The 14,424-nt window shown below is 44.2% G+C and overlaps 1 protein-coding gene across 1 annotated transcript in view; it reads right to left on the minus strand.

Moving 5' to 3' along the window:
* The window catches only part of PRKCB (protein kinase C beta), a 646,949-nt gene that overhangs the window by 349,803 nt on the left and 282,722 nt on the right, over positions 1–14,424 (minus strand). Inside the window, 2 exon segments of the mRNA XM_036739147.1 lie at positions 2,714–2,842; positions 13,334–13,445. Of these exon segments, the coding sequence (XP_036595042.1) occupies positions 2,714–2,842; positions 13,334–13,445 (241 nt within the window).

Genomic DNA, 14,424 nt, shown 5'->3' on the forward strand with positions numbered 1-14,424 from the left:
AAGGACTCAAGCAGGTTGGGAAGGATAAGGGATAAGTAGACATATGGAACCATGCCCACCAGAGGACCATGGACAGCAGGTAGACCTCAAAATTCTCTCTTCTGCACAGGAGTTCTCCACGACAGCTGAGCTGAACAGAAACCTGCCTCGTCATATCTTATATCCATTGCTTCTAATTCTGCCTTCTGAAGCTATCCAGTATAAACCCAGATCACCACTTAGGATTACAGAATCTAAATGCTGGGAGAGATGTCAGGGGCCACCTAGTACAACAGATACTTGACCAAGAATCACTTCCTTTTCTTTCTTTTTAAAAAAATTCTCTTGAAGGCAATTGGGGTAAAGTGACTCACCCAAAGTCATACAGCTAGTAAGTGTCTGAGACCAGATTTGAATTCAGGTCCTCCTGAGTACAGGGCTGGTGTTCTATCCACTGTGCCATTTAGCTGCCCTCAAGAATCACTTCCAAATCACAGAGCAGTTATCCAGCCTCTGCCTGAAGTATTCCAGGAGGAGAGACCCACTCTTCCCAACGAAAGTTAAATCACTGAGGTCAGCTCTACTTGTTAGGAAGTTTTTCCTTGCATCAAACATAAAGCTGCCTCTCTGAAATTTGCCCCACCATCATTCCTGATTCTGCCCTCAGAGCCCAAGCAGAACACACCTAACCTCTCTTCTTCAAATGCTTGAAAACAGTTAGCCATTTGGCCCTAGGGTATCTTCTCTACCCTAGACTAAGCCTTTCAAGTTACTTCATCTGATCTTGACATGTCACGATCTGGAGTCCTTTCACCAGTCTGGCCTTCCTCCTCTGAACACTCTCCAACTTGGCAATGTCCTTCATAAAATGAAGTGCCCAGTACTGGCTAGAACACTCCAGATTTGCTCTGACTAGGAAACAGTACAGAGGTTCCATAACCTTCCTCTTTCTGGATGCCGTGCATCTCCACGAAGCATCAGCTTATTTTGGGCTGCCATATCACACTGACGATCTCTATATAGAGGCTGCCATCCATATCTTTTAATGTAGAAATTGACTTTATGTCTCTCCCATCCTTAACTTTTAAAGTGGACTTTTTTAACCCAAAGCTTAGAACCTGACCTTTGTCCCTATTAAATTTCATCTTGTTGTTATCTAGCACGCTAGATATTCCTCTCAGCCGCGTGTCACCCACAAACTTGATAAGGGTGCCTTCTATGATTCCGTCCAAATTACCAATTAAAGAGTTCAGCAACAGAGGCCCAGGGACAGATCTCTGCGATGCTCCATTAGAAAATTCAGTCCAATCTGAAATAGAACCCCCAATAATCACAGCTTGGGTTTAGTCCCCTTAGCCAATATCTATCATCACCTAGACCACCACTTCTTAAACCACGGGTCTTGACACCATATGGGATCACGACACATGGTTTAAGAAGGGCTGATTCTAGACCATTTCTCTCCATCTTGTCCATAGGACAGCATGATGGATTTACTCTAATGCTTTAATGATATTGAAGTATGCCATATCAACTTTACTGATCAGTCTACATACCCAGTCCAAAAAAAAGGAAGCTGTCATATTCAATCTTGACTTTTTTTCCCTTAGGCATTCAACTAATGACTAGGATTTAAAAGTCATCTGATGAAGCAACTGTTTTGCTGGTAATCATATGATGAGCTGGGAAGGCCATTCGTGCTAGCTTGCTGGGGTGTTGTTGTCAACATGTATTTTTCAAATATGAGAATCTCTAGGAGTGTCAGTAAGTTTCCTTTGTGAATGGCCAGCTTCTTGTGGGACATGTATCTCTTTGCCATCTTAAGCCACTTTCCAGTCCCAGGAAAGACAGTCCTGTTGAGATTTCATTGCTCTATTTGTCTGTGGAAAAGGGGATGAAGCCCTAATCCTCAGTTCCCTTCAACTGAGGTGGTGACAGAAGGGGCTGTGGACTCTGCCCATGAGCACATATCAATGTGCTTTTATGGGGAGAGGTGTGTTCTCCTGCTTCTTTTCTTGATCTTCTTGCTTACAGAAGTGACCATTCTCTCACATTCAAAAACAGTTTTGGTTCTAACAACCTAAAAAAATAAGTGACCATAATCTCTGGCACAGCCTTGACTTCCATTAGGCTACTTAAGAACCAGAAGGTCAACCCACAGGACACAGGACATCTAGTTTACATGGACACCAAACTCAAACCTTCTGCCATCTTCTGAAAGCCAGCCCCTCCCTCTTATCCTCCTCCCCATGCTCCGCAGGTCTGTGTGTAGTGAATATTTGTTTCCCATGAGGATGTTGGTGGGAACCAACTTGCCATTTATGTTCTATTAATAAAAATCAAGGGATTTGAGTACATGGTGTTTAGAGAGCTACAAAAAGACAGGAAGAAGGAAACTCCACAGGGAGTGCTCAGAACTCCCTCACAGAGGCCCCAAGCTGACTGTAGTGCTAGACCACACAGCCCTGGGGGCCTCATAAAAACAGTAAGAATCACTGTCACAGGGAACAACACCAGTTGTGAGGCCCATAGAACCTGACCAACATGGGACTCTGGACTAGTCAGGAAAGGGCAAAGCTCACAAGTCAAAAGTAATAAGGCAGGCAAGTCCACATCTCTAAGGGTCTCCTGCCCACAGACATTTCCTGCCCTCTTCCCTCATCAGCATATCAGGGATATAGCAAGAAATATATTTCAGGAGATCCCAAGGCTATATTCTGATGTCAGCACCTACCAACAACAGTGAGAACGTCTTTATCAATCCGGGCCTTGATGTAGATTCGTCCTCGACGCTCAGTGTGGTCTGTTCCGCAGAGGCTCGGGACATTCATCACACAACGTTTGTGCACATTCATCATGCAGGCTGGACAGAAGAGAGAAAAGGAAAAATCCATGTGATGGAGGTGTGGGCTTTGGATGATAGGATTTAGAGATAGGAGGGACCTGAAAGATCATTTTGTCTGACCCCTACCCCATGGAGGAGACTCAGGTACAGTGATTTGTTAGTATCCAAACTCCCAATGTCAAGGTTATCCCCAGAGCTCAAGGAAGAGCAGAAAAAGTCTACCATTAGTAATAACAGTAAAGGAAAAAAAGTGTGGAGGAGAAGGGAGGGAAGAAGAAAGAGGGAGAAGGGTAGGAGACAGGGGGAAAGAGAGAGAAGAGACAGGGAGGGGTGAGGGAGAGAGAGAAGGGGGAAGGGAGAGAGAAAGAAAGACAGAGAAGGGAAGGGAGAGGAGAGATGGAGAGCAGGAGAGAGACAGGGAGACAGAGAGAGGAAGGAGAGACAGAGAGAAAGAGAGACAGGGAGAGAAAAGTACACACAAAAGAGAAAAGGAATGGCAGGTCATTTGCCTCAAGTCCCAGATGCAGAGCTTGGATTTGAACCCTGGTCTTCTAACTCCAAGTTCAGTATGCTTTCTACTATACTACACTGCTTTTAGCTTTGGAGAAGTACTAGAGAAGTGCCACAGAGAGGAACAACTAGTAAAAATAATTATAGACATGTATAGAGGGCTTCACAATTTGCTCACTGCATTACATACATTATCACACTTGAGCCTTACAAAAATGCTGAGGTGCGTGCTGCAGATTTTCATTGCTGTCGTTCAGTCATTTCAATTCTCTGTGACCTCATTTGGGCTTTTCTTGGTAGAGATACTGGAGTGGTTTGCCATTTCTTTGTCCAGCTCATTTTACAGATGAGGAAACTGAGGCAAACAGGATTAAGTGACTTGCCCAGGATCACACAGCTAGTAGATGTCTGAGGCTAGACTTGAACTCAAATCTTCCTGACTCCAGTCTCAGTGCACTGCACTCCACTGCACCACATAGCTATCCAAGGTACTGCAGATTATTATCCTCCTTTTACACATAAGGAAGTTAAGGTTCTCAAAGGAGTCAAGCAAACATCCATTCCATCTCTGTCATTTCTCTCAGTATTGTTTAGCATAAACTACACAAGATGGATGGTACAATTCATATTTTCACTTTCCATATCTCAGAGGGGCAGATTCCAGGGTCAAAAGAACAACTTTCTCATTCTGCACAGCATGATATCAAAGGACATTCCACATGGTTCTTCCCCAGAGGAGCCAGCGAAAGATTCATTTACATGTCCCTACTAGTGAGGCTACCTGTCCACCCTCCTTTTGACAGTCAGCCCCTGAGCTCCGGGCAGTGGTACTAAGAGCTCATTCAATAAAAACTGTAAAATGAATACTGAGTAACATAAGAAGGAAGAGAGGATGAGAGAACAGATGAGAGAGACAGAGACAGAGAATGAGAATATTAGAGAATGCAATGCTACACACAATGCTGCATATGTGTACGTGTGAGAGAGAAAGTGAAGTAAGAGGGAAGGAGGGAGGGAGGAAAAGGAAAAGGGGAACAAGGAGAGGGAAAAGGGGAGGGGAAGGAGGGGAAAGGAAAGAGAAAGAGGGAGAGGAGATAAAGGGGAGGAAGAGGGAAGGAGGGAGGGAGGAAAAGGAAAGGGGGAACAAGGAGAGGGAAAAGGGGAGGGGAAGGAGGGAAAAGGAAAGAGAAAGAGGGAGAGGAGATAAAGGGGAGGAAGAGGGAAGAGGAGGGAGGCAGAGAAAGGGAGAGTTAGAGGGAAAGGGAAGAGGGAGAGGAGCAAAGAGAAGGAAGGGATACAGTAGAGTAAGGACAAAGGAAAGAGGAGAGAAGGAAAAGAGAAGAGAAGAAAGAGGAGGGAGAGGAAAGAACATTATTTTATCTCAAACTCTCTTCAGGCATCACTGGGCTCATTTGCTATTCCTGACTTGGCATATTATATCTCCCAACAGTCAGAAAGGGAGAAGAACAAAGAAAGGGAAGTCCCTAGAGAAATTCCCTGTGAACATGTTTGGGGTGGGAAATGGCACAAAATTTGTCACCACACTTAAAGCTCAATCACTGGGCTCAGTCATCAGCTCTCCAAGGCTGGTCAGATTTAGAAGGGTGACGTGTCCTCTAGTGTACCATTTTTGTCTTCCACCCTCTCCTTGTATGATAGCTCTTGGCCACTGTCCACCCACTGCTTCCAGCTTCCACCAACCCAGAAAGATCGTCATCACTCCACTCACAAACCCTGGTTGAGCACCCAACATATGGGGAGTCAACTACTGATTTCCAAGTCTCAAACCTCATCGTGGGCCCTGGAGCCTGTGTATTCAAGGTCCAAGCCAGAATATTTGAGGAAATAAGAAGTTAACAAAGCCACCTCTGCCAGCCTGCCAAATCAGAGAGGCTGAATGGAAGGGTAGAAGGAAAAGCAGGGGGTCCCAGGGGCACCTTCCTGCTCCCTTGAAGTAGTAACAGCCCTAAAAGAGAATTAACAAACACATTTCTCTGTGACTTGGTCTTTAGGGACTAAGTCCAAAAACAGAGCAGGCAGCAGAGGCTGCGTGTGCCTGAGGGGATGGGGGAAGTCAGAATGACAGAGCTTTCATGGAGGGCAATGTTTACATAATAATACAAGTGAGTGTTACCTGGGGATTTTAGGGAAGGGAAAGCTATGTGTGTGTGTGTGTGTGGGTGGGTGTGGGGGGGGGGGGGGTGTGCGTGCGTATGGATGTATGCATATATATATAGCATTGAGATACAACAGTCAGTCCAAAAAGCTAATATGATCTTCAGCTGCATAAATAAACATAATGCCCATAAGGAGGGAGATACCGGCCCCACTTTACTCTGCCCTCATCAGATCACATTGGGAATATTGTTTTCATTTCCGGCCACTGAATTTTAAGTAGAAATTGACAAGCTAGCTTGTGACCAGGATGGGGAGGAAACCAAAGGCCACGTATATAAGAATGGATTGACAGAACTAGGGACATTGAGTACAGGAAAGAGAACACCTAAGGGGAACATAGCCCCTGCTTGAAGGGACCAGTAGGTGGGAGGAAGAGTTATTCTGATTCTGGATATTGAAGGAAAGCAGATCTTAGTTTCATGTTGAGGAAAACTTCTGGAGAAACAAAGCAGCTTGAAAGTAGAATGGACTGCCTTAGGGGGTAATGATCTCCCTTAGGAGGTCTCTAAGTGATCAACTATCAGGGTTGTTACAGAACAGGAATAAGATTCTTATTCCAGGACAGTTTGTCCCAAATGATGCCCAAAGCCTCTTAAAAGGAATGAGATTCTATGATCCTGTGACTAGAGATCTCAGTAGATGATGGGGCACAGTATGGAGCCAAGGGCGTTTTAAACTTGGCAATTAATGCATTACCACCCAGGGATATAGCTCCCTAACATTTCTCCAGGTGCCTAAAAGAGGTTGACTATTCCCTTCCTGTTAGCCTAAGAGAGATAAATAAAATTTAAAACGGCTTTTTAATCAAGTCAAAATAGCAAAGAGGGGAGAGACAATAAGATTACCAGGCTCCCTAATCCTTTAAAGAAGAAACGAATCTTTGGAAACTGAGTGATAAAAGGAGAGATACTTATTCCTTACTTTCATGGAAAGGGGAAACTAAGACACAGAACAAGAAGAAATAACCCAAAGTCATTAGCAGTGTCAAGGTAGAGGAGAAATATAATCCTGGTACTTGGACTCCAAATCTATGCTCTGAGCTTCAAGTGAGGGGTGATGGAAAGTGTCCGGAATCACAAATCAGGAGAGCTGAGGAAATGTTTGTGAAGCATTCTGCAAACTTTAAAGTACCATGTAAATATCATCATAATTATCAATATTGCCATTTTCATCACTCTCAACCCAGCTCTACTAAAAACTTTAACAATTCATCTGATATCAGGGCCAGTCATTTCCCCTTTCTGGACCTCAGTTTCCTCAGATATAAAAAGAGGGGAGAGGGAATTCAATTAAATTATCTCTAAAGTGACAGGAGCAAAGGGGCCTTCAAGACCATCAAGTCTAATCTGCTCATTTCACAGATGAGGACCCCCAGGCCCAAGCAGGACAGCTGACTTTCCCAAGGTCACCATTAAAAGTACTGAGTAGTTGAGTTGGGATCCCAACCCAGGTCATAAAAGTCATAGAATCTCAAGAGTTAAGAACAGGTCATCTAGCCCAGCCTCTCATCTAGTGTAATGATCCGGTCTATAGAACCCTCAAGAGATGACCATCTGGCCTCTGGTTTAACATGCCCAGTGTGAGAAATGAATATTTCTCTTGTGTTTAATAACTAATTATTGTATTAGGACCAAGGTTCTTCTCCTTTTCTACTTTCTCATCCAGAAACCAACCAGTGTGGGAAATGTCTCTTAGAGATTTACCTGAGCCAAGATCTAATTAGACAATAAAAGAAATTCGAAGTATGGGCTAAGCAGGTATGTATCTGCTCTTTGTGTTTGCTCAGGCAGGCCTGGGAAAAGGTTGATTCTCCCTATTATCAAGACAGATGGTATGGAAATTGATGTCTCTTTGACAAAGCTTTGACTGACTAAGTCACATACCCCAAGACCTTCAATTTAATATAGCCCATACTTCTCTTTATTGCCACCCCTTGGGAATACCTCCTCTTTGAAGGGCATATAAATTGTGGCCCCATTTTTATGGTCTTCGGTCTAAGAGAGATAGCCAAATGACCATCCTTTTATTAATAAGCTGCTAGCCTTATTAATAAAATGATTAAATTACCCAGAAGCTATGTCTCTGGAACCTTTTAAATATCACACCAGGGACAATGAAATAATCCTACCCTGAGGCCATCCAGTACACATTTAGTTTTTTGTTTTGTTTATCTGGGGTTTGTTTTTCCCCCAAGGCAATTGGGGTTAAGTGACTTGCCCAGGGTCTCCCAGCTACTAAGTGTCAAGTGTCTGAGTTCAAATTTGAATTCGGATCCTCCTTTATCTACTGCACCACCTAGCTGCCCCCAACACACTTTTAAAAGAGAGCCAAAACCCGCTTCTCTGCATCTTTCACTCATTGGTCCTAGTTCTAACCAGCAGAATTCTTCTTCTACATGACATACACATTTCATTTTCTTACTGTACCTTAGCCATTCATACCTAGCTATTTGTACACCTACCTTATCTCCCAAACAAGATTGGGAATTCCTAGAGGCCAGAGATGAGATCTGAGTTTTCTTTGCATCATCTGAGCCAAGCAAAGGGTCTTGCCCATTGGAAGTATTAAATAAGTGATTCATTTTAAATTGTGTTTCAAAGTAGATAAATGTCCCTGGGGCACCAAAGACATAAAGAACAATTTATTTGAATAAAAATCACTCATATGGTTCTCAGTATAGACATTGGTTGTCCCCACTGTTTCAAAGGGAAGGATGCCCTCCTGATTATAACAATAGCTTCTATTTCTATGGGACTTTAAGGTTCTAAGAGCCTGAAGAATCACACATAGAAGGCTGCCCTCAAAGCCAGGAAGAACTGGGTTCAAGTTCAGTCTCTGACACACACTGGCTCTGTGGTCCTGAGCAAGTGCTCAGTATCCTGGGCAACTCTCTAAGACTTTAAGTTGGAGAAAAGGTGCTGACCTGCAATGGTAGAGGGAGTTTCTTCACCTGGAAGTTCCATATACTAATGAAATTACAGTTCTAGTTCCTATGTTCCTGAAAAGAATTCTTTGAAATAGTAAGAATAATGTTATCTCATTTTATAGATGAAGAAGCAGGTTTGAGAAGGTGATCCACTGTACTTTGCCCTGGACAGCTCATGTCTGCAATATTGGGTTCAGTTCTTGGCAGCACATTTTAGAAGAGACGATGAGAAGCTGGACTGCATTCAAATGAGAGTAACCAGGACACTCAAGGAAATGGAAACCAGGCCAGAAGACCATGGACTGAATGAACTTCAGATATCTAGCTTGGGGAACAGAAGAGGTAGAAAGGGACCCAACGGCTGGCTTAAATTGTTAGAAAAGCTTTCATGTAGAAGAGATTGGTCTCGTTCTGTTTAGGTACAGAGAGCAGTAAGAAGGGAAAATGAGTGGATGCTATCAAGAGGGGCTGATTTTGACTCCCACCACAGAGAAAAAAACAAACAAAACCTCCTAACATTTGGAGCTGCCAAAAGGATAGTTTGGGCAGCTAGGTGGTGCAGTGGATAGGGTGCCAGGCCTGAAGTGAGGAAGGTGCATCTTCGTGATTTCAAGTCTGGCCTCAGACATTTACTAGCTGTGTGACCCTGGACAAGTCACTTAACCCTGTTAGCCTCAGTTTCCTCATCTGTAAAATGATCTGGAGAAGGAAATGGCAAACCACTCCAGTATCTTTGTGAAGAACACCCCAAATGGGGTCATGAAGAGTTGGACACAACTGAAATATAACTGAAAAACAATCTAGTGTAAAGGGCTGCCTCAGGAGGTAATGATTTACATCCCTCTAACGGATTTCCAGTAGGGTTGGGTGATCATTTGTAGGGGGTGATCTCAAGGGGATTCTTGGTCAGGCAGAGCTTGGCATAGATGGTTTCTTAAGTTCCTTCTAATTCCGAGATTCCATGACTCCGGGAAGTGACTTACTCAAGGCCATGCAGCTAGAAAATGGCAGGACAAGAACTCAAACCTTGGTCTTTAAAATCCAAATCCAGTATTCTTAATTGCCTATATTTATATAGCCCTTATGAGTTAAAAAGTAAAGCCTTGGATTCAAAATCCAATGCTCGTTCCATTGTTACAGACTTCCTCCAGCTCTGAGAGACAGAGAACAGAGAGACAGGCAGAATGAGAAAACTCCGCACTATTCTGCAGGCACTCAGAACCTTTACATACCATAGAAATGGAAGCTATTATCATCATCAGTGGTGCATCCTTCCCTTGACACAGTGGGGACAACTGAAGTTTGTGCTGAGAACTATGTAACAGAGACAAAGAGACAGAGAAAGAGGCAGAGAGACAGAGATAGAGGGACAGAGACAGACACAGAGAGAGAGACAGAGAGATGTTGTCAGGGAGACCAAGATAGAGACAGACAAGAAACAGAGACAGAGATAGAAAGAGAGAGAAATAGATAAAGCATTTATGAAGCACTGGCTATGTTTTAGCATTGTGCTAAAAGCAGTCTCTGTCTAGTCTTTAAGGTGCTTATATTCGTGTGTGTGTGTGCGTGTGTGTGTGTGTGTGTGTGTGTGTGTGTGTAAACTCTGATGCATAACCAACAATCAACGTGGCATCATGAAAACAATATTGAACCTAGAATCAGAAGGTCTGGGTACAAGTCCCAGGTCCTCTGATTCCAGACTCAGCTTTCTTCTTAGCTTTGGAACCTCGGGCAAAAACTTCAATCTTTCCACTCCTTGCCCAGTACATGAGGATCATAGGTACAGCCTGAAGGATCTTGGAGATTATCTAATCCAACTAACCCCCTCATTTTACAGGTAAGGGAACTGAGGCCTGAAGAAATGAAGCTAATTGTCCATAGTCACACAACTAACAAGTTTCAGAGGTAGGATTTGAACCTAGGGCTTCTTGACTCCATGTCCAGTGCTCCATCCCCTTGAAGCACCCACTTCACAGAGCTGCTGCTGTATCATAGGAGATGACATGTGAAGTGCCTTGCGTAACTAAAGGCAATATAAAAATGTAAGCGAGGTCGACGCGATGTGATAGGAAGAACCCTGGATTTGGAGTCAGAAGCCCCAGACTGGAATCCTAATTCCAACATCGCAGCTGTGTGATCTTGGCCGAGTCACGTCGTCTCTTTAAGTCTCAGTTTCCCAAACTGTAACGTGGGGATAATATACACATTAACTCCCAGTGGAGGCAGCTAGATGGCAGAGATGGCAGAGGGCTGAATCTGGAGTCAGGAAGAACTGAGTTCAAATCCAGCCTCAGACAGTTACCAGTCGTGTGACCTTGGGCTACCGTTTGTTTACCTCAGTTTCCTCGTCTGTAAAATGGTTATAATAACAATGATAAAATGAAAATAACAGCGCCTGCCTGCTAGGGATGAGGTCATCTGTAAAGTGCTCAGCGCTGTGCCTTCCACAAGGCAGGTGCTAAATACATACTGACTATTTACTATATTAGGACAGCAGCTAGGGGGCGCCATAGCGCACAGAGCCCCGCTCCTGGAGTCAGGAAGACCTCAGTTCAAACCTGGCCTCAGACACTGACTAGCTGTGTGACCCTGGGCGAGTCACTTAACCTCACCTGCCTCAGTTTCCTCATCTGTAAAATGAGCCGGAGAAGGAAATGGTGAACCAGTCTGGTAACTTTGCCAAGAAACCCCCCACGGGGGTCACAAAGAGTCAGACGTGACTACTACTACCGCCGCTGCTGCTGGTGATGGTGCCACAGGACAGACGCGTGAGTTCTTACCGGCACCCTTTCCACCCCCATGCGGATCCGCACCTGCTATTTTCAGTCACTCCTGCTGGAGGGAGGTGACCCCTGATTCTCAAAGGCAGCCGGTGGATCCTGTGCCAGCTGCAGCAGGATCTATCAAGCTGAAACTGCTCAAGAATGAACCCAGTCATAGGCCCCACGCCTCCCGTCTGGTGGCCAGCCTTGCCAAGTTCTGAGGCAAGGATACAGGCACAGGGAAACGCCTACCACAGGTCTGGGGTCGCCTTCCAGTAAAGGCACTCCTCAAGAGAGATAACTAAAGGCCAAGTAGAAAGGACAGCTCTGGTTATCTGTAACTGCTGATGACTACAGACTGGCCACAGGGGCTCTGGCTCACCCCTAGGTGGCCAGAGGGAAATGCATTGTTCTGGGCACAGCCAGTCTGGAAGACCATTTATTGACTGCATCGGAGGGGCTGTGATCAGCCACTGATGAAATTACACATCCCTGAAATAGCAAAGCACTCTTGCCTGCAGCGCCTCCAGCTGTTTTCCTCTCTGCCTTAAAAGTTGGCTCTTTTCTTTGCTTGATGAAGGCATTCTCAATTACCAAGTGCTCCAGACGATGTCACTCCACCTACCCCCAAGGGTTCCTCGAAGACATGGGCTAAAATGTATCTAGTCTAGCTGACTCTGCACCCCTCCCCAAGGAAGGACAGCTTCTGCCAGGAGAAAAGCATGGCAAAGGATTGCTAAATTATACTATCTCTTAAAACCTCTTGGTCCTGACTGATGAGAAACACTCATACCTTCTTGTGAAAGGAAACAGTAACAGAAAGAGTCCTGAATGTGGGAGTCAGAGGTCCTAGATCTGACACTTACAAATTAGCAGCTAGGTGGTGCAGTGGACAGAGCTCTGGACCTAAGTCAGGAAGAGCTGAGTTCAAATCCAGCCTCAGATGCTTGGTAGCGGTGTGACCCTAGGCAAGCCACATAACCTCCCTCTGCCTCAGTCTATTCCTCTGCAAGATGGAGATAACACCAGCTATCTCACTGAGTAGTTACGAGAATCCAGTGAGAGTAATAAACAAAGATCACTTGGCAAACCTCAAAGGGCTACGTCAATGTTATCTGTTATTAGCATCATCAGTATTCAGAGAAGTTTATCAGGAGAGTGTTGGTCTTTAGAGCATAAGCTAGACAGGACCTTAGAGTCAGAAGTGAATTTCATGTTCGTCTCGTCTGAGGAACTGAGGCCCGAGGACTTGAGTGACTTGCCCAAGCTAAGCGATTCTACAAGTAGTAAGGGCCAGAGGCAGGAACTGAACCCATGTCCTCTGACTCCAAATCCAGCTGTCTTTCCACTGTATCTCACTGCATCGAACCTCATCATCTAACAGAGAAGGAAACTCAGATCTGTCCTGATCCAGTGAGCTGTCCAAGGTCCTAGAGGTGGTAGCAGAGGCAGGATTCAAACCCAGGTGCTCTCACTGAAAATCCAGTATTTTTTTCACTACACCGTGCTCTCTCCCAATCAGAGATGAGGAGGCCTTACATCTGAGGCATTAAGAATCTCTTGTTGAGTGAGGCAGGTTAGGTTTCAGGAACGTTCCTAGTTTTAATTTAGCTGGAGCAGAATAATGTGAAATGAGGCCAATCACTAATGGATTTTGTCTGTCAATTCTCATTTCACAGCAAAAGCAATGGGAGGTCACTAAAGATTTGGGGGCTGAACAGGCACCTGGTTAAATTAATCTGACAACTCTGAGTTCTTGAACGATTATTTTCTTGTTGACACAATTTATAGAGACCATCTTCACAGGTACGGAAGAATTGCCATTTGCATGGGAATAGGAAGTGCCCACACTGGTGAAATAATAGATCTAGAAACTGTTGAAGAGTCACCATCTTCACAAGCATCTTCTCTCCAGAACCTACTCAGCCTTTAAACATCAGGCTGAGGGAACAGATGTGGTCCTAGCCTAAACTAAGGAGCAGAAGCAATCACATTTGTGTTTCCAAACCACCCAACCTTGACCTAAAGAAAATTCACTTTGGACATAAACACCAAACCCAACAAAAATGTCCCTCTGATTTGCTTCCAGCAGCCAATAAGTAGACAGAAAAGAGTTGAGGGGGCTTCACTTACTGTCACATTTCATTCCTTGGTGAATGAGCCCATACAGTAAAGAGCCGCAGTGATCACAAAACGTTGGACTGGAATAAGTGTGGATTTTAAACTTGTGCTTGCTCCGTGGATCCTGAAAATTAAGGGAGAAAATGATGATTGTTGTTTTATTTGAATTTCCAATAAGCCAATAATAGGTCCAAAAACACAAAAACACTAGGTGACCATTTATAAGTAGCTGTATAAATAATAAACATATACTTCAACTCTTACTGAATGAGGCCATTCTTGTAGAGCCCAGACTGTCCTACTCTGCTCATGCTACTCTCCTAACCAAAATCCTTCAATGACATCCCATTGCCAACAGGATGAGGACCAATTCCTTAGCCTCGCACTCAAAACCATCTATAATCTATTTTCAATCACCTCCGCACCCTTATCTTATACTATTCCCTTTCATGTCCTACTTTTCAGACAAGAGGCTTACCAGCCATTCCCCAAACACACCCTTTACATTCCCTTGTTTTGACTCTTTGCTCATACTGTACCCTGTGCCCAGAATTCCCTCCCCATTCTTTACCATATCAAATCATGAAGGCCTTGCTCAGAAGCCTTTTCTTTCCTTCCCTGGCATCCCCAGCCAGAAGCCATCTCTTCCTGAATTTTACTGTCAAAGATGGCATTTTGCTCATATCTGTTACCATTCACTTTACTCCACTTCAGAGCAAAAGTATGGAGGCCCTTTCATTTCAGTTCAAATAAAAACACAAACCACGACAAATATACACTGGCAAATAAACTCTAGATTGAACCAAAGAATAGTTCTGAATGGGCTGGACAGATTTTAGGATGGAGTTCTCAATAATGATCACCAATAGCCCTACCAGGTCTCCCGAACCAAAGACAATGGAGTTCCCAAGAAAGGAAATGGAATTTATTTCAGTCCATCTAGGCTTCAAAACATCATGAACTTTGGAGTGGAAAGGACCCTTATACATAATCTAGTCTAATACGTTCATTTAATAGATGAGCAAAGTGAGTCCTAGAACAGTTAAATAACTTGTCCACAGTTGCATGTTGTTGTTGTTTAGGCATTTCATTTGTGTCCAACT

The sequence above is a fragment of the Trichosurus vulpecula genome, chromosome 9 (assembly GCF_011100635.1).
Source record: "Trichosurus vulpecula isolate mTriVul1 chromosome 9, mTriVul1.pri, whole genome shotgun sequence".
Classification (NCBI taxonomy): domain Eukaryota; kingdom Metazoa; phylum Chordata; class Mammalia; order Diprotodontia; family Phalangeridae; genus Trichosurus; species Trichosurus vulpecula.